At 35.1% G+C, this 27,637-nt stretch overlaps 1 protein-coding gene across 4 annotated transcripts in view; it reads right to left on the bottom strand.

The window, feature by feature from the left end:
- Positions 1-690: 690 nt before the first annotated feature.
- SEMA3A (semaphorin 3A) overlaps positions 691-27,637 on the bottom strand; it is a 554,797-nt gene continuing 527,850 nt past the window's right edge. For 3 of the 4 annotated variants that reach the window (XM_010804145.4, XM_024990793.2, XM_010804147.4), the window contains 2 exons: positions 10,350-10,492; positions 691-8,978 (listed from right to left, as the gene is read on the bottom strand). In XM_010804145.4, the coding sequence (XP_010802447.1) occupies positions 8,523-8,978; positions 10,350-10,492 (599 nt within the window). In that variant the 3' untranslated portion in view covers positions 691-8,522. The remainder of the gene's footprint in view (positions 8,979-10,349; positions 10,493-27,637) is intronic. The other variant, NM_001276701.2, reaches the window with a different exon arrangement.

Here is a 27,637-nt window from a genome sequence, read left to right as displayed (position 1 = left end):
CATATTACTTCTCAATAGTGAATAGAGAGCCACCTGATATTACACAATTTTAATAAACACTGTCTAATATCTAAGAGGAGCTTAGAAAGAGACCAATATAGGAATAATTCCAAGTTATATTCCAATCTCCAAAGGGAATATAATATCTTATTTTTATGAATGATTATGGATTTTGTAATCTAGAGTATGTGATTCTGTTTTTTTTTTTTAATTTTAAACTTATGAAGAAATTAAAGGAGAAGTCTTAATAATGGCATGTTTCTAAAGTTAGTGACTAGACGATAGATTCAGTCAAAATATAATAATCTTGGGATAAGAATTTACTTATGCTTTTCTGAGTGAACAGACTTAATAATGTTAAGAATTTAATATACTTTTTAACAGTACACTTTTTCATATGGATGCCAGATTTTATTTATCATGCTGTATACTATTCACTAGGTAATAAATTTAAACTGCTTCTTGAACCAAATATAGTAAAAGTTAATTTCAATAAATATATACTGAGAATCAAAAGTAATACAAAGAAGAAAAGCAACATTTTTTTCTGAAATTGGTACATGCCAATAATACAGTATAGATGAATCATTTTTAGTCAGTATCTAAATTCAAGTAGAATTTATTAAATGGTACATGGAGATATGTATTAATTTCTTGATATTTACCAGCAATTTAATTCAAATAAGAATATTTGAGGACTAACAAAATTCATTCTTTATTTTGAAATTCAAAGGTGCAAACCCACTAAAAACTGAAGTGCAGTAAATAAATTGTAAAGTGGAAAAGCTATTTGATTTTCAGACACAAAACTTTGCTGAAAAAGTTTAAGCCTCTCTGGACTTAGTTATCAACCAAACAATTGAAACTTTAAGAATTGGGCTACACAAATAACATGGATTTTTTTTTTTAAATGTGTTTACTTGAGATCTAATGCTTCAATGAGGTTTACAGAGAAAATGGAAGTTAAAACTTCAAAATCACCCAAACTGTAATGATTTGAACACATTTATGAAAACTTTTGCTTAGGTACTGTATAAGTAAATACTGCAGATACAAGTATAATGTTTAGGTTAAGAGAAATAAAATATATATTTTTTTGTTATAGGAGAGAAAATTTGACATAATGGTGATATGGAGTTGACAGACTCAAGATATGGCTCTCACTTAAAAAAAAAAAAAAGTTTTTCAGTTAAGAACAGAAAATAGGAATCTTTGCCTGTCAACTGTGCTTGCTAACTTCACTTGTGTTATTGTTTAGCTGTGAAGGACTCCGTCTAGGGCATCCACTGAATAAACATGCTGCTTATTTCAATGCTATCTTCCGCGTGCTGCGGTTCATGGGGCCGCAAGGAGTCGGACACGACTGAGCGACTGATCTGATCTGATCTCTGATCTAATCTTTGGTGAAGTCTTGTTTGTGGGTCACCTTGCTAGGCAATGTTGGAACCCATGACATGGCTGCCTAGTACTAGATGGGTGAGATAATGCTGAAGGTACGTAAAATACAAGAGGAGTGGGGCTAACCTGAAGAAGCCATCTTCTCTCAGCTATTCTTCTGTGGAATTCCAAATTCCAGCTGACCTGTGGTCACTTGAACTAGCAAAGAGATTATGGCATTGAGATTATTTTGAAAGTGATCGTGGGAATACTGCCCAGTGCTGTGACTCCAGCTGAGTAAATATCAAAGATGTTAAGATTCAGAGGAAAGACAGGGAGAGCAAAGGGTGCAAAGGATATAAAGGAGCAGAATGAATGATGTTATGTACCAGTGATGAGAATATGGGCTGCAAATAGAGTGTAATAAATCAAAATACAGTAAAAACCAAACAAATGCACCATTTTGACTCATAAGATAGGGGACATTTAACTTTTCATTATGAAGTCCATGCTCTTCTCATTTGGGATGCTTGTTCTTAAAAGTATTTTCATACCTTTCTTTCTCCTTATTCTGTCTTCCCAGAATGCCTTCTTTTACTTCATTTGGACAAATCTGTCATATTTCATTACATAGTGTATGGGTCACTTCTTTTTTAAAGCTTTCTATGATATCTCCCACCACATTCTTGATTCCTCTTTGATTTCATAGCATTTTTTTTAAATTGAAGTATCGTTGATTTACAATATTGTCTTAGTTTTCAGATACACAGTAAAGTGATTCAGTTTTATATATTTCAGATTCTCTTCCATTGTACATTATTAAAATAGTTTTCAGTGCTATACAGTAAATCCTTGTTGCTTTTCTATTTTTGTATAGTGTGTATCTGTTAATCCCATACTCCAAATTTATCTTTCTGTCTCTCTCCCTTTACCCTTTAGTAACCGTAAGTTTGTTTTCTATGTCTGTGAATCTGTTTCTGGTTTGTAAATAAATTCATTTGTATTATGAGATTCCACATGTAAGTGATACAACATTTCTCTTTCTCTGATTTACTTTACTTAGTGTGATAATCTCTAGGTCCATCCCGGTTACTGTAAATGGTATTATTTTTTCTCTTTTTATGGCTGAGTAATATTGTATTATGTATATATATGCTGTATCTTCTTAAACCAATCCTCTGTTGATAGGCACTTGGGCTGGTTCCATGTCCTTGCTATTGCAGATAGTGCTGTTATGAACACTGAGGTGCATGGATCTTTTTGAATTAGAGTTTTCATCTTTTTTGGATATATGACAAGGAGTTGAATTGCTGCATCCTATGGTAATACTATTTTTAGTTTCCTTAAGGAATTTTCATACGTTCTCCACAGTGGCTGTAGCAATTTTCATTTGCATCAACAGTGTAGGAGGGTTCTCTTTCCCCCACACGGTCTCTAGTATTTATTATCTGTAGACTTTTTGATGATAGCCATTCAGACCAGTATGAGGTGGTACCTCATTGTGGTTTTGATTTGTATTTCTCTAATAATTAGTGATATTGAGCATCTTTTCATGTAACTGTTGGCTATCTGTATCCTTCTTTCAGGTAATGTCTATTTAGAACTTCTGCCTATTGACTGGGTTGTTTTGTTCTTTAAATATTGAGTTGTATGAGCTATATTCATATTTTCCCTTCTTAGTTATACTGCTCACAAACATTTTCTTCCATCCTATACAATTTTTTTTTCATTTTGCTGATAGTCTTCTTTGCTGTGCAAAAATATTAAATTTGATTAGGTCCCATTTGTTTATTTTTGCTTTTAATTCTTTTGAATTAATCTAAGCATATATTGCTATGATATATGTCACAAAATGTTCTGCCTATGTTCTCTGCTTCTGCAGTTTTTTGGTGTCATGTCTTATACTTAGGCCTTCACATTCTGAGTTTATTTTTGGATATGTTATGAGGGAGTGTTCTAGAAAAACAAATAAAAGGCATCCAAATTGGAAAGGAAGAGGTTCAAGTTTTCATTATATGCAGTTGAATGGCACACTATATAGTAAATCCTAAAGACTATGCAAAAACTTAGAAATAATAAATGAATTTAGCAAGGCAGTAGGATACAAGATTAATATACAGAAATCTGCTGCATTTTTTTACACTTACAATTAAATATCAGAAAGAAAAAGTAAAACAATCTCATTTAAAATTCAGGTCAAAAATAAATAAATAAAATACCTAGGAATAAACCTAAATCAAGTAGGTGAAAGACCCATATGTTGAGAACTCTAAAAACACTCATAAAAGAAACTGAAACAAACAAATGGTGATTCAAACAAGTGGAAAGATATCCCATGCTCTTGGAAGAATTCATATTGTTAAAATGAGCATACTACCCAAAGCAATCTACAGATTTAATGCAATCCCTATCAATTATCCATGATATATTTTAGAGAACTACAACAAATAATCGTTAAGACTTATATAGAACCATAAAAGACCTAGAATTGCAAAAGCATTCCTGAGGGGGATTAAAAAAAAAAAAGCTGGAGGCATAACTGTCCCAGACTTCAGACAATACTACAAAGCTACAGTAATCAAAACAGCATGATATTGGCACAACAACTGATATATATATCAATGGAACAGAATAGAAAGTCCAGTAATAAACCTATACACCTATGGTCAAGTAATCTTTGACAAAGGAGGCAAGAATATACAAAGGAGAAAAAAAATCCTCTTCAGCAAGTGATGCTGGGAAAACTGGACAGCCTGGACATCCCCATAGCACTTTTATTTTCAGTTTGCTCTTGGCACTCATCACAGTGTAACCTGGTTCTTTCCTGCAACAATTTAAAGAGCTCCTTTCTTGTGCCAGTCATCAGGCTAGGACAGAAATAAAATAAATACAAACCTTGCCCTCAAGGAGCTCACTCACAGTCTAGAAAAGGAGACTGGGCTGTAAACAAAGAAATTACACTTTTGTGATAAGTGTGATAGTGAAATTACATACAAGGCACAGATTTAGGGCAGCGAAAATGGTTAGTACAATCTAGGGATGGGAGGATCAGGAAAAATTGGCCAGATAAGATGATGCCAAGTCATATTACAATCTATTTTCTTTATTTCATTGTGAGCTCTTGAGTCTATACCTCATTTATGTTAGTATCCTCATTATCTACCAGTGCCTAGAACATTGCACATAGTAAGACTTACAAGCAGAATTTAATACAGTGGGTAGGAATCTGGTTCTAAAGAACAAAATGTCTAAAAGCCTGATTTGTTTATATTCAAAATTATTATTGTTATTGGTTTAATTTGATTTGGTACCTCTGCCTCTGTCTATGTATGCTTGCATGTTTGAAATGAAAACCAAGCTGTCTTCTTTGGTCAGGTTGACTGTGAAAATGACCATATTATATGAGGCAACATCTCCATGGGTTCATTCTCTCTTTCATCTATAGGTCCTCTTACTATTTTAATTTTAAAAAGTATGTTTCTTTAATTAATTAGTATATAAACTGTTAGAAGTAAAACTTAGAGGTTCTGCAGAGTTTTGAAAAATGCTTTCTTATTTATGGACATATGTATTTTGCAAACATTAACATTGACTTTATAGTTATTACAAAGTTAAAATACAAAGCATGGATGTCTTTGGCATTAGGCTCATTTATCTCTATACACTGTTACATTAATGTTGAATCCTATTTGTTAAGTGTGAATTTGAAGCCATGAAACTCAACAGATTTCCATTAAAGTGAAAGAAAGTTGTGTTTAAAAATGAATTCTTAGAACAAAGATTTCAAAATGTTGTACTAATCACTCCATATTAATAAATTAATAAAATGCTTGCTTATGACCTTCAGGATAGGCAATTTCAATAACAATTTTCAGGCATCTTTGTAGATCCTGAATGAAACTGACTATGATAATGACACACTATAGAATTTCCTCCCCATATTTGCTTTGTAAGTATGGCATAAAATAACAATATTTAATTTAAAGGTGTAGCATTCACATTTATCACCAGAAGTATAGAGCTCAGCTTACAGATGACTACAATGAATAAATATGCTAGCAACTTGACTCTGGTTCTCAACCTTTTCTACTCTTACATTCCTTGACACTATATGCTACATGGAATAGTAAAGACATCTGAATTCAAATATTTTGAAGAAATGTGTATTTAGCAACTGAATACATGCTAACAGGAGTAATTTACAGCAGCAGTTTCATTACATTTTTCTCTCCAGTTTTCTAGTTCCCATCTGAAATCCAATGATAAATACAGATATGGAACATATTTACTACCTGGCAAAAAACATGCTTATTGAATGGGCACACAGCTTCTTCCCTTAGATAGCACATGAGCCACTTTGTCACCTATGTGGGAAAATCTTGCATTTTAGGATGATGTTGAACACACTGTAATGGGGTACCTACAAAAAGTTGCATTTTACACTGTCCTTCCTCTTCTTTCCAAAATTATTTACATCTCTTTTCCCTAATGTGTAGGTAGCAAAAATATTAAACACATACCATTGAAACTCACTAAATAATACATAAAAAGTAGCATTAAGTGTGCATTTACATGCATTTACACTTTACATTTGATTTCAAGTGGGTCATAATTTCTCTTCTGTTACGTACTTTTTCCTATTTTAAGATTGTTGTCATAATCTGTTCAAGGTCACATGAGTCTGTTAAAAAACTTTCAACTCTGATGATACAAGCATGAGCCAAAGTCTATTAAAACTGAATAAATGGGATATTAATTATTTTTGTGTAAATTGCCCCGTTCACACTGACAGAAGATTAAGACTGGAATAAGAGTTATTTATGTGTAAGTTACATCTATAATTTTCTTCAAAAATGTAGACCTGATGATTTATTAAGACATGCTGGTGGATTTGTTTGTTTTGTTTCTTTTAACTGAAATCTAGACTTTCTTTCTATGGGTATTTCATAGTGCTGAACAAAATGCATTCAGATATTAGATGGCATCCCTAAAGTTACATAATCTCTATCCTTTCAAATCCTTTATTTTTGAGGACTAATAAGAAATAAGATACTTTTGCTATTTTCAATAAATGTGTTTCAGCTGCAAATTTAGAATAAAATGCAATACTGAATTGCAGTACAGTTAAGATACTCTATGAAAACATTTTAAAATGACCTATTTTTGAAGCACTTTTTGTTCTTTGATTTATATCTCAAACACTTCTTCTCTATAGGAGTCTGTTCTTCAAATAATTTAAAATTCAGCTGCCATTTGAGGATGTACTTCTAAGAGTAACACTGTATTAATCAACGGAGTCCTAAAATTGAATATAGGGTACTTCTAGGCTCCCATTTGAAACAAACATCAAAAAATTATTTATTCAACGTAATCATTAAAGTTGAAACATGAGCTTTCATCTGTGAAATATTTCAGCTGATAAAGAGGATTTTTTGAAAATTCACTATAGTCTGAGGTGAGAAATTAATTCTGAGTTATTTAGAATCCCAATACAGCTATAGTCAGAATTTCAATGCTGCTTTCATTAATTAGCAATAATATGTTTCCTTTGCATTTTTGTGCATGATGAAGGACCCAGAGAGGAATTCTTGGAAAGATGAATGCAGCACAAAAGAAACTGCATCTCAATGCTGAAGGTTTTTTACATCTTGAAGTCAATTATTCTTAAGGAATCATCTTAGGACAATGAAGCAGACAAGCCCTTAATTAATAATTATCTTATTTTATAAGTTGTTGCAGAAGACAACGAGCTTTACATGTTTTAAGGCTGGGTTGTGTCCTGGAAAACAGTTTGTATAAAAGTCACTCCCACTGACTTGAAAGGAATCATGAGTTCTTTAGACAGATAATTGTCTTAAGGTGAGATAAGAAATAGCTGGTAAAAATGTGAACAGAGCTGGGAAATTTGCTTTTAGGATGCTGTTCTGAATATCCTTGATCTCCCTCTTCTCAAAAATATTAAGTGACACAGATAAAAATCCTAATGGAGTCAAGAGAGAGTTTTTATATCTCAAATATCAGACAGGGATTCAAGTGAAGAGTTAAGACATTTTCTATTAACATTAAATTAAACCAATGCTTACTATTTTTATGAAATATACAATCCTTTTTCTCTTTGTTGATTCATTAGGTACAACAAAATGCATTTGCAAATTGATTTCTATCTTTGTTTTTCTTTCCAGATAAATGCTCTGTTTTTATAAGAATATTTATGCAGTTTCTAATTAATTTAGGTAATATTTGAAGAAAGGGAGGTGTTATTTTCTTAATTCCTCAGAGAAATAAAGCATACTTTATATCCAGACTTTAGGAATTAGTTGTTAATGATGTATATATGCTTTAGGACAATATTGGTTATTCTTGCAAAACTGAAAATGTTTTAAAAAAGCAGCACACAACTGGAGTTTTTTAAAAACAAAAACTATATACCACAATAACTGTAAGACAAAAACTTACTCTAACTTAGAAAAGAGCTAATTTTTTCTGCATATTTGTCATGGTACATTTAAATTATAGTTTTAATAAAATACATCTTTAGATCAAAGCTGGAAGAAAGACATCAGTAGTAGATCAGTGTATTCCATTTTTCTTCTGGATGATGAATGGTTTATGTTTGTTTGTTTGTTTTTTAATTTCCACAGACCATTTCATTCAGTATCATTTTACTCCTCCAGTACACATAAACATGAGTGTTGGTAGCCAAAAGATATCCTTGAATCCAACAATGTTTTGGGATATTCATCAGCTTAGTAAATCCATGCAGTTTATCTTAAATTTCTAGTTCAAGAAAATGGCTTTGCTGATGCCATTTTTATTCTTTAGATGGCACTATGGCAAATGACATTTTTATTTCTCAGGCAAAGAAGAAAGTGAAACCTGTATAGTGAAATCTCATAGGAAACATTAAGTCACTAGTGTGAACATCTGTGTTCATCTGACCTCTATTAATAGGTGTTGGTATTCAGAAGAATGCCTGTTAGTAATATTACTCATGGACTTAATTTATAGTTGGTGGAACTCAGTTGCATTTCCCACCATTGTAAACATCCACATAATGCCATGAAAAAGTTCATGTATATTGCATTTTTTCCAGTTATTGTCTAGGCAAGTTTCTACTTGTTTGAGGTTTCTAGAGGTAATGCAGCTCAGACACTCCTGGGTGCCCTCTCAAATTCGTGGGTCCTCCTGTTTCTGCCTTTCTTATTTTCCTGTAAGTGCTTCCATTTGTTACTGTTCCCTTGGGTATGTCCTGGCCTTTGCCTACGCTGTTTTCGGTCCCTTTTCCAAACTTGTTCACAGAACTCATCCATTGTGTTCAGGTTGGGATGGTTGATGAGCTGCATGAAGTCTCTGTACCAGACCTTCTGGCTAGGCGTCATGCTGTTGGACGTTTCTTTGGTCTTAGACCCATCTCCATCATCATCTTTATGAAGAAGCTCTTCCAAATGCTCTGTGTCAATGACTTCTAGGGTCACTTTAAGAAGAGTTTGCATGAATCCGTGTTCCACTGCATGACAGAGGTAATTGCCTGAATCCTTCCGCTGCAGACTACGCAGTAGAAGGCCTTGTTCTGTTCTGATGATATGATCATCCACTCTGATCTAGCAAAAGAAAATAAGCAGTGAAATCATATATATTTACAAGAAATATAAGCTCCAAAACTCTGTCTCAGTAAAAATTTGTATTGTATACTGAGGTACATTTTAACAGTAAAATTTCTAGTTTAAGAGAAATGATATAATTTCCCCATCAGAAAAAAGAGTTATAAACTTCTCCTGTCTTTAAGACGTATTGCAAAATACTGGTTGTCTATTGTTTTAATAAAATTTCTCATAATAATTTAAAATAATTAAGAGGATGAAAGGACAAAGATATATTCTATTTTAAAACTTTGAAATAAAGTGTATAAATATAGGCGAAAGTGAGTATTGGAATTGGAATACAGAAACATAATACTAGAAAACAGTGCAGCATTAGAATGAATTTATAATAAGGTTTGAAAAAATGAAATAAATTCAGTAGTTGAGCAAAAGCAGAAAAATTATGGGATTACATGCTTACTTATTTATTCAATTTCCTGTCTTAGATGCGACATGAACACATGTCATTTAATATATCTAACTGCACTTTTACTCTGAATGAAGTTTACAAAAGAGATCTCTGAAAGCCTAAGCTGGTAACATATAAAATCAACCTTAACATGTATATGACATGATTACATGTTTAAAGACTGCTTCAACTGTCAAAAGAGATAATGGGGTACTTTCACTTCTACATTCAGATTATGTAAAATTGTCTGCAAAATGTGCATTCATAAATCACGTACATTGTATGGTTACCCTTATTTAAAGCTTTAAAAAATGTTTAAAAGTCAGAGTATTCACTGAGATTTTCTGTGTATAATTTTTTAATTTTACAGAGGAATTAATGGATTCATTGAGGAGGAATATTTGTATGAAACTACATGCATACTTCACATCAGAGTTCAGTACTGGGACCTAAGATCTTTCCTCCTGAATCTACTACTCCTTTCTCTTAACTGCCTCTTCCCATTTGAGGAAGAAGTTAATGAAGAAAGGGAAACTTGTCTGGATAGCAGAATCAATTGAACAAAAGTTAAAATTAGTTAGGAGGATTTTTCTTTTTCTTGTATACAAATGAATATAACATAATAGATAACTCCAGGCCAAAAAAAAAAAATAATCTCTAAAATGTACCGCTGGCCCCGCCCCCCCAAACCCTTGCCACAAACAGCTTCTAGGACACAATTCTTACAGTTCAACTTTGTTCCTTTAATTCCTAGCACAAAGCCTGCCATAAAATCATCTTCAGTTAATACTTATTTAATGAACAGGTACTGGTAGATTAAGAAAAGAATAAATATTCACAGTACTTCTTCCCCCTAAGTCAACCACGCTGGGGTCACTTAACAGCATATGTTAGGTAGAGTGAGTCCAGTTTCTTTCCTATACCTCTTCTTTTGGCTCTTCATTTCGCCTCTGGAACTGCCAATAGACCAGAGCTCGCTGTGATTTCGGACTGCATTCCAGGAACGTGCTACTATTTTCTACTCCATAGATGATTCTTTCTTCAAAGCTGTGACCATGGTGATTATCTGGCCGGTTGATGAGGAAATGAAATGAGAAAATGTTAGAGAAGTAAACTCAACTTTCCAGAGTATTTATTTGGAAATTCAGGAGATGGACTTGTTGCCGAGTTGGAAATCTTTTCCAATTTTATTGAGGATGGCAGAAATGTCAATGTTTCAGAACTCAAGTGTCTACCTAAACAGACTAGTTATTTTGTTATGGGTTATATAAGGCATATACAGAGATTTGTCTACCAGAAAATAGCATTACATTAACAAAATTAGTCATACATGCAGTGTAACTATACATCTTTATATGCCATGATAATACTTTCCAAGAAATTCTTTTCATTGTAAAACTGGTCTAATTGTGCCAGTTTATATTGCACTATTTTCCAGCAGAAAAAGTAATTCGATTGTGTTTTTGAAAACACAAGTTTTTCTTTGAGAACTTAATATTGCCTCTTTGTTTTTCATCTTTAAAATTAAATTCACCAACCAATAATATTTGTCTAGTATTTTACAGAAGTTATGAGTTCAGGAAGTTTATATTCCCTACCAATAACCCTTAAATAATCCACAAGTTTGTTCTGAAGATCAATTGATGTGAAATGTTTGGGATGGCTCAGAAGAAAGATGCACAAGTATAATGCAATGTGGTTTCAATTGTCTTTATTTTAAAATGACACATCTTTTATTATTTTCAAGAATTAGGCTAAAGAATATGGCAAGAGTATATAATAAAATACAGCAATAAGAAAGCCTTTTTCCTGATTAAGTTTCTATTATTTTACCCTTTATGTAACCTCCTTCAATGTGGTAAATGAAACACAGTTAAGATCAAAACTACGACACAGGGAGTCTAGGTAAAACTCATTTAGAGAAAAAAAACTCCTTATTATCTTGTATAATCCTATTTCCATTATGACATCCTGTACAATCTGGAACTTATTAAATTCATTTAGAAAATAATAAATATATTTTCACATGCACAGAGGGCTGACAGTGTAGACATGAACAATTTTTGCTTATTCTTTCAAACTCAGCTAGATATTTAATTTAAAAAATGTTTGACCCTTTTTTGCATTACTTTGACAGTTTTACTCTCATTATAACTATCTGAGTACTTTTGTCTGTCGTAGACAGTGTGATCTGCTCTAAGTTTAAAGCTTTCAAAAATCCTGCTTCCGCCAATCCCTGTACACAGCCTATGGCCATCATCTCCTGTTCTCACCCTGCCTATGGTCAACCTTCTGTCTGCATTTGCTGTCTCCAGGGATGTCTATCCCAGTGTCCTTTCCTTTATTGTTTCAGGTATGAAACAAAACTCTTCTAATATTGGGAAGTATCTGTCCCTTCTTATTTAAAAGATCAAGTCCCTGGAAATAATAATTAAAAAAAAAAACATGAAATAACTGAAATGTAAAGAAATAATGTTTAACTGATTTCAAGTCACATTTCATTTCATGTTGGAGATAAGTGTATCTATCAATGTATACTTTGACTATGGCAGTGTTGTTTTTTTCCCCCTGAAATTATTAGTATATTTTTATTGAAAAAACATGATACATGTTGCTGTGCTAGTTTGCAAGACACCTACTTCTTTGGATAGAGATAAATTGAATCTCTTGTTCAACATGAGGTGGATGATCTGTGATTCAGGAGCTACCATGAATAATTAGAATGCTTTGTCACAGAGGTCATGAGAGTTTACCCAGAATGCATTTTTTCCTGCTAACTGTTGTACAGTTTAAATTTTTTTGATATTTAAATTATTTTCCTTATACTATGCTTATTTATAAATTACTTATAATATTATAAGAAAGGTAGATATCTGCAACATGCAACAACATGAATGAAACATGAGAACATGCTAAAAAAATGTCAGTCACAGAAAAACATAAACTGCATGATGTCATTTAGATGAGGTATGTAAAGTAGTAAAATATTCTAGAAGCAGATAGTAGAATGATGGTTGCCAGGGATTGGGGGAAAAGGAAATGAGGAATTGCTAGACAACGGGTATAAAATGTTATGCCAAATAAATGAGATCTGCTGTATAACAGTATGCCTATACTGAACAATACTGTATTGTACACTTTAAATTTGTGTATCTCATTTGATCTCATGTTTAGTGTTCTTACTCCAGTGAAACTAAAAAAAAAAAAAATCAAAAAGATTTTTTTTTAATTAAAAAAAGAAATCCTTTTACTTTTAGGAAGACACTTTTCATTCAATCTCTAAACATTAATGAATCATAAGATATACAAGAGCATGATAAAACAGAAAAAAAAAATAAGTTGGATTTAAAAACAAACAACATGGTGATCCACCAGTATCTTCTCTCTTACCAGCCATGCTTACCAGGTCTTTTTCTTGAAGAAATTTATAATACTTGACTTGTCTCTCATCTAATCTGTCTAAATTAATGTAGATAACTATAGAAATCTAAGGTATAAATAAATTATTGCCCTCAAACATAGAAATCTGTTTAAATCCTTCAGTACATTAGTGGACATTCAGCTAAGAAAATCAATGTAACTTGTGCAATAAGAAATAATAGAGCTTAATATAAGTGAAACATCTATTAGGCACATTATCAAAAAGTCAGTTTGTCTTCTGAATTAATTTAATCATTCTTACTGATCCATGAAGTGAAGTGAAGTCGCCCAGTCGCGTCCAACTCTTTGCGACCCCATGGATTGTAGCTTACCAGGCTTCTCAGTCCATGAGATTTTCCAGGCAAGAGTACTGGAGTGGGTTGCCATTTCCTTCTACCAGGGCATCTTCCTGACCCAGGGATCGAACCCAGGTCTCCCACATTGTAGGCAGACGCTTTACCCACTGAACCACCAGGGAACCCCATGTTCTGTTAACTTTACTTAGTCCTAGAAAACCTACTTAGTCTTTATGTTCTCTCCAAAATCTCTTCTGGTGACAGCAAATATTTCCCAATGTACAGTAAAGAAAAGAATTCTCTTAAAAGTTTCCTGATTAAAAAAAAAAAAAATTCACCTGTTACTTGTCTACGAAAAGAAAGTGAAAGTGTAGTCACTCAGTCCTGTCCGACTCTGCAACCCCATGAACTACAGCCCTCCAGGCTCCTTTGTCGGTGGAAGTCTCTAGGCAAGAGGACTGGAGTGGATTGCGATTCCGTTCTCCAGGGGAATTTCCTGACTCAGGGATCAAACCCGGGTCTCCCTTATGGCAGGCAGATTCCTTACCATCTGAGCCACAAGGGAAGTCTGTTATTTGTCCATAGTAGAATCTAATATGTTATTTGATTTAGCCAAGGATTTATACCAAGTGATTTATGGTTTAATATAGGAATAGACCATGGGTTTCTTCAAAAAATATAATGACCTTCAGGCACTTTCCCACCTGAATAAGCTAAGAACCACAACTGGTGAAACCGGTTCATTGGCTTGAGGCCTTTAATAACTACTCTTGCCAATACCTTAAGGTTTCATTTCCCTCTAAGTTGGCTCTTTCTTTTTCTCCTCTGTCAAAATTAAAAGCAAAAGAAAATCTAGTTAGTACGCAGTAAAGCTAAAAGTCCTGTCATATTAACTATCAGTCACAGTCATATTCAAAGGCGCTACTGAGTCTGTAGATGACAGTAGTACCTCCTATTCTCGGTTTTTTGAAGTTCTGTTGCCAATCGCCAAACACTAAACAGACAAAATTTCCACTGAATACCTTTGTTTCTTTTAATTCCTCTGCAACAGAATGTTTCTGTCACCTGCAACTTTTAATTGTGGATCACAACTTTCATTTAAAGTGGCCTCAGATAAGTTCTTATATTTGGGTATTTACATGTCACAACCCATAAACATTCTTTTCTGTTAAATTCGCCACACCTGACACCTTACAAATAGATACTCAATAAATATGTTTTTTTAAAGTTTTAACTTATTTTTTATATAATGTTACAAGTCACACTCCATTAACGATTATTACCAAACATTGGCTATGTTCCCCATGTTGTTCAATATATCCTTGTAGCTGAACTTATACCAAATAGACTACTGGAAGGCACTCAGTAAATAGCCACTCCCTTTTCTGACCCTTCTACCGCAACTACTTGAGTAAATTTTGTACAACACAGGAAACATCAGGGGTCTAATAACTATACGATTTTCTCTCTCTCATTTTCCCCTCCTTTCTTCCCTTTACCCTTATTGCTGTCTCTCTTTCCCTCTCCTTCTCTCCAAGAGTAATTACAAACAGGAACAACATTTTGATTCTTGACTTCTAAAATTGAACTAACTGTTCAATATTTTAGATGCCAGAACTCAAAATACTTTATTGAGAATCTATAATAAGACAAATTAAGAACTCCTTCCCAACATCAATCCTGCTCTCTCATCCCCATTAAAGAAGGTATTTCCTCATTTATGCTTTCAAAAATCCTCTTTTTACATGTACTTTTAGATCACATGTAGTCTTAATTGCTACAATTATTTATCAGTCTAGTTATATCCTTCCATTTTTTTGTTTTCCACAATTCTGGCACAAGGGTGTCATAAACCTTTAAATGATGTTTGCTAAAAGGGAAAACGAGGTAATGATTTACTCTGCATTTGAAAGCTGAAATCTCATGTAACTTTGACATCCTCAAGACACAGAGTTATCATAATTACATAGATCATTAAAAGTTCAATCAATTAAAATGGCATAGGGTGTATACCCTCAATATGACAGAACAAATGATTGAACTGAAAACATTTCAAGTCTTCTAAATTTGTTAAGTTTTATAATGTTACATGAGTTGATTTGAGATATGGTAGGAGAAGATGATGATTAGTCAAGTGTATTCCAAAATCAAAAATCCAAATATGGGATATTAACAGAGATTTCACAAATTATATGCATAAATCCTCACATCTCTAGGGTCACCTCTATCTCTAAAGGATGTCCATGCCAATGAGTAATCTTTCCAGAAAGAAAGCAATCTCATTTTAATCCATTAAAAAAAAAACTTTTCACACTGAGCAACTGTTTTGAATACAAACTTTTGTCATGAATATTAGCAGTAGATAAGAAGGGTGTAGTTGTTAGATTGGCACAAAAATTCTTGTGGGTTGAAGCAACAAACATTAAATTTATTTTAGATGCATTGGTGTGTTTAAATAGCACATATTACAATATGCTGCAGCTGTTAATGACAAGAAATAATGTTTTTAAGGAAGCAATCTTCAATTAATCATTTCCTCTTTTAGTTGGATAATTTATGGAAATGAAATGAGGCTAATAAACCAGAAAGAATGGGAGGAAAGAAAGAAGTTAAATAAATTGCTTCCTGTTGTAACAACAAAAAGTCGTGATATCCATCATTTGTCCAGAAACATGATGTTGCTAAAGGCCTTATTTAGTATTTGATTGTCTTCCAATATTGCAGAAACAGAAGGCATCACATTTCAGCTTTCCATTTATTTCACTTTCCATTTTAACCCCATACATGTCTCCCATGATTGAAATGCTAATAATATAAGAATCTTAGGAAATTTGATTTCATGTATAAAAGACAGATATAGGTTAGGTAGTGAACTATATATGCTCTCTGCTGTCATTTTTTTATGTTCTCCCTTTTAGGTTATTAAAAAGTTGAATTCATAAATAAGGAGTATAAAAATAAAACAATTTGCCAGAGGGAAATTGGTTGCAAGCTATTTAAAATATTTAGCAAATTCAGTTAGTTGCCAAACTATGCAAAGAGAAATATAATTCTACTTGTATTCATTACATTATAATTTTAATATTTTACACTGTCAATCTTTCCACAATATTATTCAATGTAGGGGCTTTCCTGGTGGCTCAGATGGTAAAGAATTCAACTGAAATGCAGGAGACCTGGGTTCAATCTCTGGTTTGGGAAGATCCCCTAGAGGAGGGCATGGCAACCCACTTTAGTATTCCTGCCTGGAGAAAACCCACTGACAGAGGAACCTGATGGCCTGCAGTCCACGGGGTTGCCAAGAGTCAGGCGCAAGTGAGCAACTCAACATATTCAATGTAAAGGTCAAGCAAGCAGAAAAGGAAATGTTGTCCCCCAATTCCCGGTGACACAGCTATGCACTTCTTATGTAAAAACAACATTACTTAGATTTTTCTTACTGGATTCTAGATTATTTTCTCCAGAAAATACAACCAGCACTTTATCAACAGAAAAGACTATTAATTCGACTCCAAGCAGATGAATAATATTTTCTAAAGTAGCAGTAGCAGAAAAGGCATTTCATGGATGAATCAGTAACTCTTGGAAAGGCATTAAATATTTTAAAATAAAAGACAAAATGTATTCATCCTTAACATTTGTGTATATTTTGGACCTAACAATATTAAGATGGTTAACAACTGATTCAATAATTTCATATACTGCAGTGCTCTTAACACAAATTTATAGTATATACAAGCTATGTAACAAGGGTACTATTCATTTGTTTATAAAGATAATGCTTAGTATAATGTTTCTCCACTCCACTCTAATCTTCTATGATGAGAAACTAGTTTCTTAGTAAATGTTTGTAGCATGCAAACATGCACCTCGAAGTGTGTGCATATATATTAAGGTTCATGCACTTAATATATGTATTTCTTAAGTACAAAAAAGATTTAATTAATGGAACCCTAGAGAAAATTTAAACTTCTAATTTATCAAATGCTAAAATAAATTTAAATGGTAAATTGTTTTATGCCCTAATTACTATCTGTTGCTGATGCTGGAAAATAATTATCTACCAGAATACAACACTTAAAACTTTACAGTTCAACTTTTACAGTTTTCTTTTAATTTCACAGATACCTGTGGATTTGTGTTTGAATGCTCTTGTGAGTGTATTGATAGGTAGATAGATAAACAGAGACATGACTAGGGTATTTTAGTTTTATTATTCATGGAAAATTATTGTATTAAAGAGTTGCCAGTGTCTCATTTTTAAGATATTTATTACTTTAAAATATAAAAGTGAAATTGAAATGCTCTGAAGTTAACTATGAAGTCATTTTAATAATGTGCTTAATAATCTTGTGACATCAGAGGATTCAATGCTTCTTAGTATAAGGAGGGGGCTGAAACTCAATTATTTATAAAGCATCACCAATATGAAGCTATCTACTGGAATATTTAGTCTATATCGAATTTCTGATATGTTTTATTTTTCATGATTATATAGCAAATTCTTTACCAAGAAAGCACATGTAATTTATATGCCATAAAATTATGACAGGAATTTATATATTTAGAAATCCAGAGACCTGAATTTTAAATGTTTAATTTACAGTTTTCAAAGAGATATGATAGAAGATGATGAAAAATCCATCTGCTGAAGCAGATCAGATCAGTCACTCAGTCGTGTCCAACTCTTTGCGACCCCATGAATCGCAGCACGCCAGGCCTCCCTGTCCATCACCAACTCCCGGAGTTCACTAAGACTCACATTCATCGAGTCAGTGATGCCATCCAGCCATCTCATCCTCTGTCGCCCCCTTCTCCTCCTGCCCCCAGTTCCTCCCAGCATCAGGGTCTTTTCCAATGAATCAACTATTCGCATGAGGTGGCCACTACTGGAGTTTCAGCTTTAGCATCATTCCTTCCAAAGAAATCCCAGGGCTGATCTCCTTCAGAATGAACTGGTTGGATCTCCTTGCAGTCCAAGGGACTCTCAAGAGTCTTCTCCAACACCACAGTTCAAAAGCATCAGTTCTTCGGCACTCAACTTTCTTCACAGTCCAACTCTCACATCCATATATGACCACAGGAAAAACCATAACCTTGACTAGACGAACCTTTGTTGGCAAAGTAATGTCTCTGCTTTTCAATATGCTATCTAGGTTGGTCATAACTTTCCTTCCAAGGAGTAAACGTCTTTTAATTTCATGGCTGCAGTCACCATCTGCAGTGATTTTGGAGCCCCAAAAAATAAAGTCTGACACTGTTTCCACTGTTTCCCCATCTATTTCCCATGAAGTGGTGGGACCGGATGCCATGATCTTCGTTTTCTGAATGTTGAGCTTTAAGCCAATTTTTTCACTCTCCATTTTCACTTTCTTTTTTTTTTTTAATTAATTTTATTTTATTTTTAAACTTTACAATATTGTATTAGTTTTGGCAAATATCGAAATGAATCTGCCACAGGTATACCCGCATTCCCCATCCTGAACCCTCCTCCCTCCTCCCTCCCCTACCCTCCATCTGGGTCGTCCCAGTGCACCAGCCCCAAGCATCCAGTACCGTGCATCGAACCTGGACTGGCGACTCATTTCATACATGATATTATACATGTTTCAATGCCATTCTCCCAAATCTCCCCACCCTCCCCCTCTCACACAGAGTCCATAAGACTGATCTACACATCGGTGTCTCTTTTGCTGTCACGTACACAGGGTTATTGTTACCATCTTTCTAAATTCCATATACAAGCAACTCCTACAGCTCAACTCCAGAAAAATAAATGACCCAATCAAAAAATGGGCCAAAGAACTAAATAGACATTTCTCCAAAGAAGACATACAGATGGCTAACAAACACATGAAAAGATGCTCAACATCACTCATTATCAGAGAAATGCAAATCAAAACCACTATGAGGTACCATTTCACGCCAGTCAGAATGGCTGCTATCCAAAAGTCTACAAGCAATAAATGCTGGAGAGGGTGTGGAGAAAAGGGAACTCTCTTACACTGTTGGTGGGAATGCAAACTAGTGCAGCCACTATGGAGAACAGTGTGGAGATTCCTTAAAAAGCTGGAAATAGAACTGCCTTATGATCCAGCAATCCCACTGCTGAGCATACACACTGAGGAAACCAGAAGGGAAAGAGACACGTGTACCCCAGTGTTCATCGCAGCACTTTTTATAATAGCCAGGACATGGAAGCAACCTAGATGTCCATCAGCAGATGAATGGATAAGAAAGCTGTGGTACATATACACAATGGAGTATTACTCAGCCATTAAAACGAATACATTTGAATCAGTCTAATGAGAAGGATGAAACTGGAACCTATTATACAGAGTGAAGTAAGCCAGAAAGAAAAACTCCATTTTCACTTTCATCAAGAGGCTTTTGAGTTCCTCTTCACTTTCTGCCATAAGGGTGGTGTCATCTGCATATCTGAGGTTAATGATATTTCTCCCGGCAATCTTGATTCCAGCTTGTGTTTCTTCCAGTCCAGCGTTTCTCATGATGTACTCTGCATATAAGTTAAATAAACAGGGTGACAATATACATCCTTGACGAACTCCTTTTCCTATTTGGAACCAATATGTTGTTCCATGTCCAGTTCTAACTGTTGCTTCCTGACCTGCATACAAATTTCTCAAGAGGCAGATCAGGTGGTCTGGTATTCCCATCTCTTTCAGAATTTTCCACAGTTTGATTGTGATCCACACAGTCAAAGGCTTTGGCATAGTCAATAAAGCAGAAATAGATATTTTTCTGGAATTCTCTTGCTTTTTCTATGATCCAGCGGATGTTGGCAATTTGATCTCTGGTTCCTCTGCCTTTTCTAAACAGCTTGAACATCAGGAAGTTCAGGGTTCACATATTGCTGAAGCCTGGCTTGGAGAATTTTGAGCATTACTTTACTAGCATGTGAGATGAGCGCAATTGTGCGGTAGTTTGAGCATTCTTTGGCATTGCCTTTCTTTGGGATTGGAATGAAAACTGACCTTTTCCAGTCCTGTGGCCACTGCTGAGTTTCCCTAATTTTTTGGCATATTGAGCGCAACACTTTCACAGCATCATCTTTCAGGATTTGGAATAGCTCAACTGGAATTCCATCACCTCCACTAGCTTTGTTCGTAGTGATGCTTTCTAAGGCCCACTTGACTTCACATTCCAGGATGTCTGGCGCTAGGTCAGTGATCACACCATCGTGATTATCTGGGTCGTGAAGATCTTTTTTGTACAGTTCTTCTGTGTATTCTTGCCATCTCTTCTTAATATCTTCTGCTTCTGTTAGGTCCATACCATTTCTATCCTTTATCGAGCTCATCTTTGCATGAAATATTCCTTTGGTATCTCTGATTTTCTTGAAGATATCCCTAGTCTTTCCCATTCTGTTGTTTTCCTCTATTCTTTGCATTGATCGCTGAAGAAGGCTTTCTTATCTCTTCTTGCTATTCTTTGGAACTCTGCATTCAGATGTTTATATCTTTCCTTTTCTCCTTTGCTTTTCACTTCTCTTCTTTTCACAGATATTTGTAAGGCCTCCCCAGACAGCCATTTTGCTTTTTTTGCATTTCTTTTCTATGGGAATGGTCTTGATCCCTGTCTCCTGTACAATGTCACAAACCTCATTCCATAGTTCATCAGGCACTCTATCTATCAGATCTAGGCCCTTAAATCTATTTCTCACTTCCACTGTATAATCATAAGGGATTTGATTTAGGTCATACCTGAATGGCCTAGTGGTTTTCCCTACTTTCTTCAATTTAAGTCTGAATTTGGCAATAAGGAGTTCATGGTCTGAGCCACAGTCAGCTCCTGGTCTTGTTTTTGCTGACTGTATAGAGCTTCTCCATCTTTGACTGCAAAGAATATAATCAATCTGATTTTGGTGTGACCATCTGGTGATGTCCATGTATAGAGTCTTCTATTGTGTTGTTGGAAGAGGGTGTTTGTTATGACCAGTGCATTTTCTTGGCATGAACAGAACAGTATGAAAAGGCTGAAACAGAAACCTTCCACAAATAATCATTAGAATACTACTTTGTATTTTAATTAATATTTTTTGCTTATAACATTTGCAATTTAAAAAATACTGCATGTTTAACAACTTTTTGTTTACAGTCTAAATGCAGAGTTCCAAAGAGTAGCAAGGTGAGATAAGAAAGCCTTCTTAAGTGAACAATGCAAAAAAATAGAGGAAAACAATAGAATGGAAAGACTAGAGCTCTCCTCTAGAAAATTAGAGATACCAAGGGAATATTTCATGCAAAAATGGGCACAATAAAGTACAGAAGCAGTATGGATCTAACAGAAGCAGAAGATATTAAGAAGAGGTGGCAAGAATATAGAGAGCTGTACAGAAAAATGTCTTAATGATCTGGATAACCACAATGATGTGATCACTGACCTACAGCCAGACATCCTGGAAGGTGAAGTCAAGTGGGCCTTAGGAAGCATTACTATAAAAAAAGCTATTGGAGGTGAGCTATTTCAAATCTTAAAGGACAATGCTGTTAAAGTGCTGCACTCAATATGCCAACAAATATGGAAAATTCAGCAGTGGCCACAGGACTGGAAAATGTCCTTTTTCATTCCAATCCCAAAGAAGGGCAATGGCAAAGAATGTCCAAACTACAGCACAATTGCTCTCAATTCACATGCTAGCAAGGTAATGCTCAAAATCCTTAAAGCGAGGCTTCAACAGTTCATGAACCAAGAATTTCCAGATGTACAGCTAGATTTAGAAAGGGCAGAGGAGCCAGAGATCAAACTGCTAACATCTGCTGGATCAGAGATAAAGCAAGGGAATTATAGCAAAACATCTACTTCTACCTTATTGACTAGGCTAAAGCTTTTGACTGTGGATCACAACAAACTGTGGAAAATTCTTCAAGAGATGGGAATACCAGGCCACCATACCTGCCTCCTAAGAAACATGTTTGCAGTTCAAGAAGCAACAGTTAGAACCAGACATGGAACAACAGACTGGCTCAAAATTTGGAAAGGAGTATGACAAGGTTGTATATACTGTCACCCTAATTAATTAACTAATATGCAGAATACATGATGCAAAATGCCAGGCTGGATGAAGCACAAGCTAAATTCAATTTTGCTGGTAGAAATATCAATAACCTCAGATATGCAGATGATACAACCCTAATGGGAGAAAGTGAAGAGGAACTACAAAGCCTCTTGATGAGGGTGAAAGAGGAGACTGAAAAAGATGGCTTAAAATTCAACATTCAAAAAACTAAGATCATGGCATACAGTTCCATCAGTTCATGGCAAATAGATGGGGAAACACTGTAAAGTGACAGACTATTTCTTGGGCCCCAAATCACTGACAGTGACTGCAGCCATGAATTAAAAGATGCTTGCTCCTTGGAAGAAAAGCTATGACAAACCTAGACAGTGTATTAAAAAGCAGAGATGTCACATTTCCAGAAAAGGTCTGTCTAGTCAAAGTTATGGTTTTTCCAGTAGTCATGTATGGATGTGAGAGTTGGACCATAAAGAAGGCCGAGGAATTGATGCTTTTGAACTGTGTTGCTGGAGAAGCTCTTGAGAGTTCCTTGGACAGCAAAGAGATCAAACCAGTCAATCCTATGGGAAATCAGCCCTGAATATTCAATGAAAGGACTGATGCTGAAGCTTCAAAACTTTGGCCACCTGATGTGAAATGCCAACTCATTGGAAAAGACCCTGATGCTGGGAAAGATTGAGCACAGGGGGACAAGGATGAGATGGTTGGGTGGCATCATTAACTCAATGGACTTGAGTCTGAGCAAACTCCAGAAGATGGTGAAGGATAGGGAAGCCTGGCTTGCCACAGTTCATTCGGTCATGACTGAGAGACTGAACAACAACAACAAATTTAAATTATAGGTGTGTAAACAATCACTGCAGACCATGGGGTCATGAAGAGTCGGACACAACTGAGCGACTTCACTTTCACTTTTCCCTTTCATGCATTGGAGAAGGAAATGGCAACCCACTCCAGTGTTCTTGCCTGGAGAATCCCAGGGATGGGGGAGCCTGGTGGGCTGCCATCTATCGGGTCGCACAGAGTCAGACACGACTGAAGCGACTTAGCAGCAGCAGCAGCAGCAGCAAACAATCACTAGTAAAGTAATACTCAACTTGGAGGCTTCAACAACACGTGAACCGTGAACTTCCAGATGTTCAAGCTGGATTTAGAAAGGGAAGAAGAACCAGAGATCAAATTGCCAATATCCACTGGATCATTGAAAAAGTGAGAAAGTTCCAGAAAAACATCTATTTCTGCTTTATTGACTATGCCAAAGCCTTTGACTGTGTGGATTACAATAAACTGTGGAAAATTCTGAGAGAGATGGGAATACCAGACCACCTGACCTGCCTCTTGAGAAATCTGTATACAGATCAGGAAGCAACAGTTAGAACTGGACATGGAACAACAGACTGGTTCCAAATAGGAAAAGGAGTATGTCAAGGCTGTATATTGTCACCTTGTTTATTTAACTTATATGCAGAGTACATCACAAGAAACACTGGGCTGGATGAAGCACAAGCTGGAATCAAGACTGCTGGGAGAACTATCAATAACCTCAGATATGCAGATGACACCACTCTTATGGCAGAAAGTGAGGAAGAACTGAAGAACCTCTTGATGAAAGTGAAAGAGGAGAGTGAAAAAGTTGGCTTAAAGCTCAACATTCAGAAAACTAAGATCATGGCATCTGGTTCCATCACTTCATGACAAATAGATGGGGAAACAGTGGAAACAGTGTCAGACTTTATTTTTTGGGGCTCCAAAATCACTGCAGACGGTGACTGCAGCCATAAAATTAAAAGACACTTACTCCTTGGAAGGAAAGTTATGACCAACCTAGATAGCATATTAAAAAGCAGAGACATTACTTTGCCAACAAAGGTCCATCTAGTCAAAGCTATGGTTTTTCTAGTATTCATGCATGGATGTGAGAGTTGGACTGTGAAGAAGGCTGAGTGCCGAAGAATTGATGCTTTTGCACTGTGGTGTTGGAGAAGACTCTTGAGAGTCCCTTGGACTGCAAAGAGATTCAACCAGTCCTGTTCTGAAGGAGATCAGTCCTGAGTGTTCACTGGAAGGACTGAGGTTGAAAGTGAAACTCCAATACTTTTGCCACCTGATGCAAAGAGCTGACTTATTTGAAAAGAATCTGATGCTGGGAAAGATTGAAGGTGGGAGGAGAAGGGGACGACAGAGGAAGAGATGGTTGGATGGCCTCACCGACTCAATGACCATGAGTTTGAGTAAACTCCAGGAGTTGGTGATGGACAGGGAGGCCTTGGCGTGCTGCGGTTCATGGGGTCGCAAAGAGTTGGACATGACTTAACTGAACTGAAACAACTGGGTGACCTGATGACATATTTAAAGACTTTAATAAGGAATATTGATAGCACAAAATATTTCAAATCTCTTCTTATTCAGGTTGTGTGTGTAGGCCTTGCATACATATACTATGAATAGTTGGATTATTTGCCTAATGTAATATCAGAAGATGGCTGTGTTAATGGTTTTTTCCAGTGAAAAGTTTCAAAAAGGGTTTACAAAGATATAGAAGGTGACACTATAATAATTTTATTCTAGGATGCATACTTCTTTATATTTTAACGTCTTGACATCAGAATGTTTTACGATTGCTCTCTGAGTTGAAGTTGCTTTCTTTCGGAAAGAATTTGTTCTTAACCTCTGCCAGACACATGAGTCCCTGCTAAGCTGATACCTCCTCAAAGTTCTGTCTGAAGCTTTGGTCCACCTTGATGCTGTGAATTCAGAAAGTAAACCTTCAGGAGGATCAACTTTGTGACTCAAGGAGTAAAACAGGGACGTTTCTTTGCTATTTTCTGGTTTGGAATTTATTTGTCCTTTGTGCCCACACTGAAAAGTTCTGGTTTGATGCTGGGACCCTATATTATTGTTCATTTTGGGCAGTTTTTCTGAGCAGTACATAACAGAATGGTGCCTTTATAGTCTGTGACATCTTAGGCTTGATACAATTTGATAATTTATCAAGGTTAGGGATTTTTTTTTTTTAAGGACTGACATCAGCTCATTTATCAAATCTTAAGGTTTCTTTTTGGGCCAAATGTTCAGATTCATAGTTGGATTTTCTATATGTTTAAAAGAAGCTAAAGCATAGACCAGATTAGCAGTGCTATAAAATACTAAATTTACAGCTTTACAGACCATAAAGATGACACTGCCAAAGATATTTTATGAAATTTTAGAACCATTTTGAATCCAACTAAGACGTAAATTGATATGAAGTAGCTGTAGAAATAATGAAGAAGACTGGACTCAAAGAACATTCTACTGTGGGTTATTGGAATGGAAATGCATGTACGTAGAACAGGCAAGAGAACTAATTCAATGATGGCATTATATAGAAGTTAGAACATAAAGTATTTCGAAGATTCAAAAATTTAAGATGATGTTAATTTTTAAAATTGTTATTGCTGGTATAACTTTTCCCTTTCTGGACATGTAGATCATAGTATAGCTTGTTTAATAAAGAAGGAAGAATGAGAGGTACCTTAAAAGTAAATTGACTCAACCACTCATGTTCTTGAATACAAAATCAAACTCCAATTTTGTGCACAATAGTTATTTTAGGGAAGGGAACATATTGGAGGTTTCTCGTTAGCATTGTGTATGAGGTGCGAGTGGGAAGACAAGAAGATCTGCCAGCACAGCTATATTTAGGGTTTTGTACTGAAATTTCCCTAGGCGAAAGGTCACCGCTGATGGGGGAAGAGTGTGCTAGACCAAAGGGAAGTGGAGCTGGATTATTCTTTCATCCAGGTCATTGTTAGTGCTTCTTTACAAGAGAGGGAACAGAGCACTGAGTGTCAAAGGTTTCATCAAGAGTGAAATTTCTTCCACCTTAATTCTGAGCTGTTTTATATAGTCTCTCTATGAAAATCTCCAGGATATGTGAAATATAGAGTGTTACAGAATATGTTTACCATTACAGCTGGAACTAATCGTCCTGAAGTGTATAATTTGGCTTCAGGTCACTTAGCAGTTTTCTTGAAAAGATATATCATATCTTTATATGTTTCCACATGACCACATATATTTTACTCAATGTGAGATGTGACATTAGCAAGACAACATACATGATTTAACAGGGCTGAGCTCTGGATTTCTGCCCATTTTACTTTCAAAGATTGACATCACCTATTCTAAGATAATTCACTGATTCCTAACCGTAAGACCCAATCTGACCATATGGGAATGTCTGACTTAAGTTTCCAAACATTTGAAATTCACTGTAATCTGTGGTGTATATTTTTTGTTTGGTCAATTAGTAAGAGAAGCAGACAAGGAATAAAGAGGCCTTCAAAAAAGGAATGTTTTTACTGCTGTAGAGCTTCTTAAACTATTTTGCCATTTCCTCCCATATATCACAAGCATCTACTTGGGGTTGTTCTTATACACACACACACACACACATCCCAGGTAACACTGAAACTCAGCAATTATGTTTCTTTCCCTATAGTATACATTTCAACTGAAGAATCAGGAGAAAAAATTATTCACATTCATTTTAACTTTCTATAGCTAAGCAATTTCATATTGCCAAAGTTTATAGGCTGCCACTCCAATTTCATGAAAACGTAATCTTAAAATCTGAAGCACTTTCCAAAGTCCATACACTCAACAACAACAATATTTATTTTGCATTGCCTCACTTAAATAAATATGACTTTGGTCAGCTTTTCCTTGTATATATGTACATTCATAATTCCAGAATACATAACATTTTGAAAAAAAACACTTAACTGAGTCTATGAAGGGATTGAATTGCTAAACAAATGAATATATTGGTAAGATATATGTGTGCGTGTATTTATATATATATACACATACATATATTTTTTTCTCTAACAATCTTCAAACATAGCCTGGTATCCTATGTAAAGTGGTTTGTAATTATAATTTATTAGTTAATTGTTTGGTTTACAATATTTCTTAAGAAAGATTCTACTTCTGAATACAATGCTGTTACTAACAATGTATTACAAATCATTTTCACAATAAATAACAAATGCTGTTTAGATCAAATCTCTACTGATTAACAAAATAATACTATTCTATAGCTTGAAATGTTTAGATCATTCACTCAACAAATATTTGTTCAATGAATATCTACAACAGTCACAATATTGCATCTGTTATAGCTAGAGATAAAAAACTGAGCAAAATAGCAAGTTCATATTGCCATGGAGACTAAAACTGATAGGAAATGAGCTCTAGTTATATCATCTTGTTTTGTTCACTTCTAGTTAGTATCATTAGTCTTTCCATATTTAAGAAAAGTGAAAAAGTGAAAGCGTTAGTCCCTTAGTCATTCGGTAGTGTCCAACTCTTTGCAACCCCCAGGACTGTGAAACACAAGGCTCCTTTGTCCGTGGAATTCTTCAGGCAAGAACACTGGAGTGGGTTGCCATTCCCTTTCTCCAGGGGATCT

This window comes from Bos taurus, chromosome 4 (genome assembly GCF_002263795.3).
Source record: "Bos taurus isolate L1 Dominette 01449 registration number 42190680 breed Hereford chromosome 4, ARS-UCD2.0, whole genome shotgun sequence".
Lineage (NCBI taxonomy): Eukaryota > Metazoa > Chordata > Mammalia > Artiodactyla > Bovidae > Bos > Bos taurus.
The sequence above is the reverse complement of the archived record's forward strand: the minus strand, read 5'-3'. Positions and strand labels throughout refer to the sequence as shown.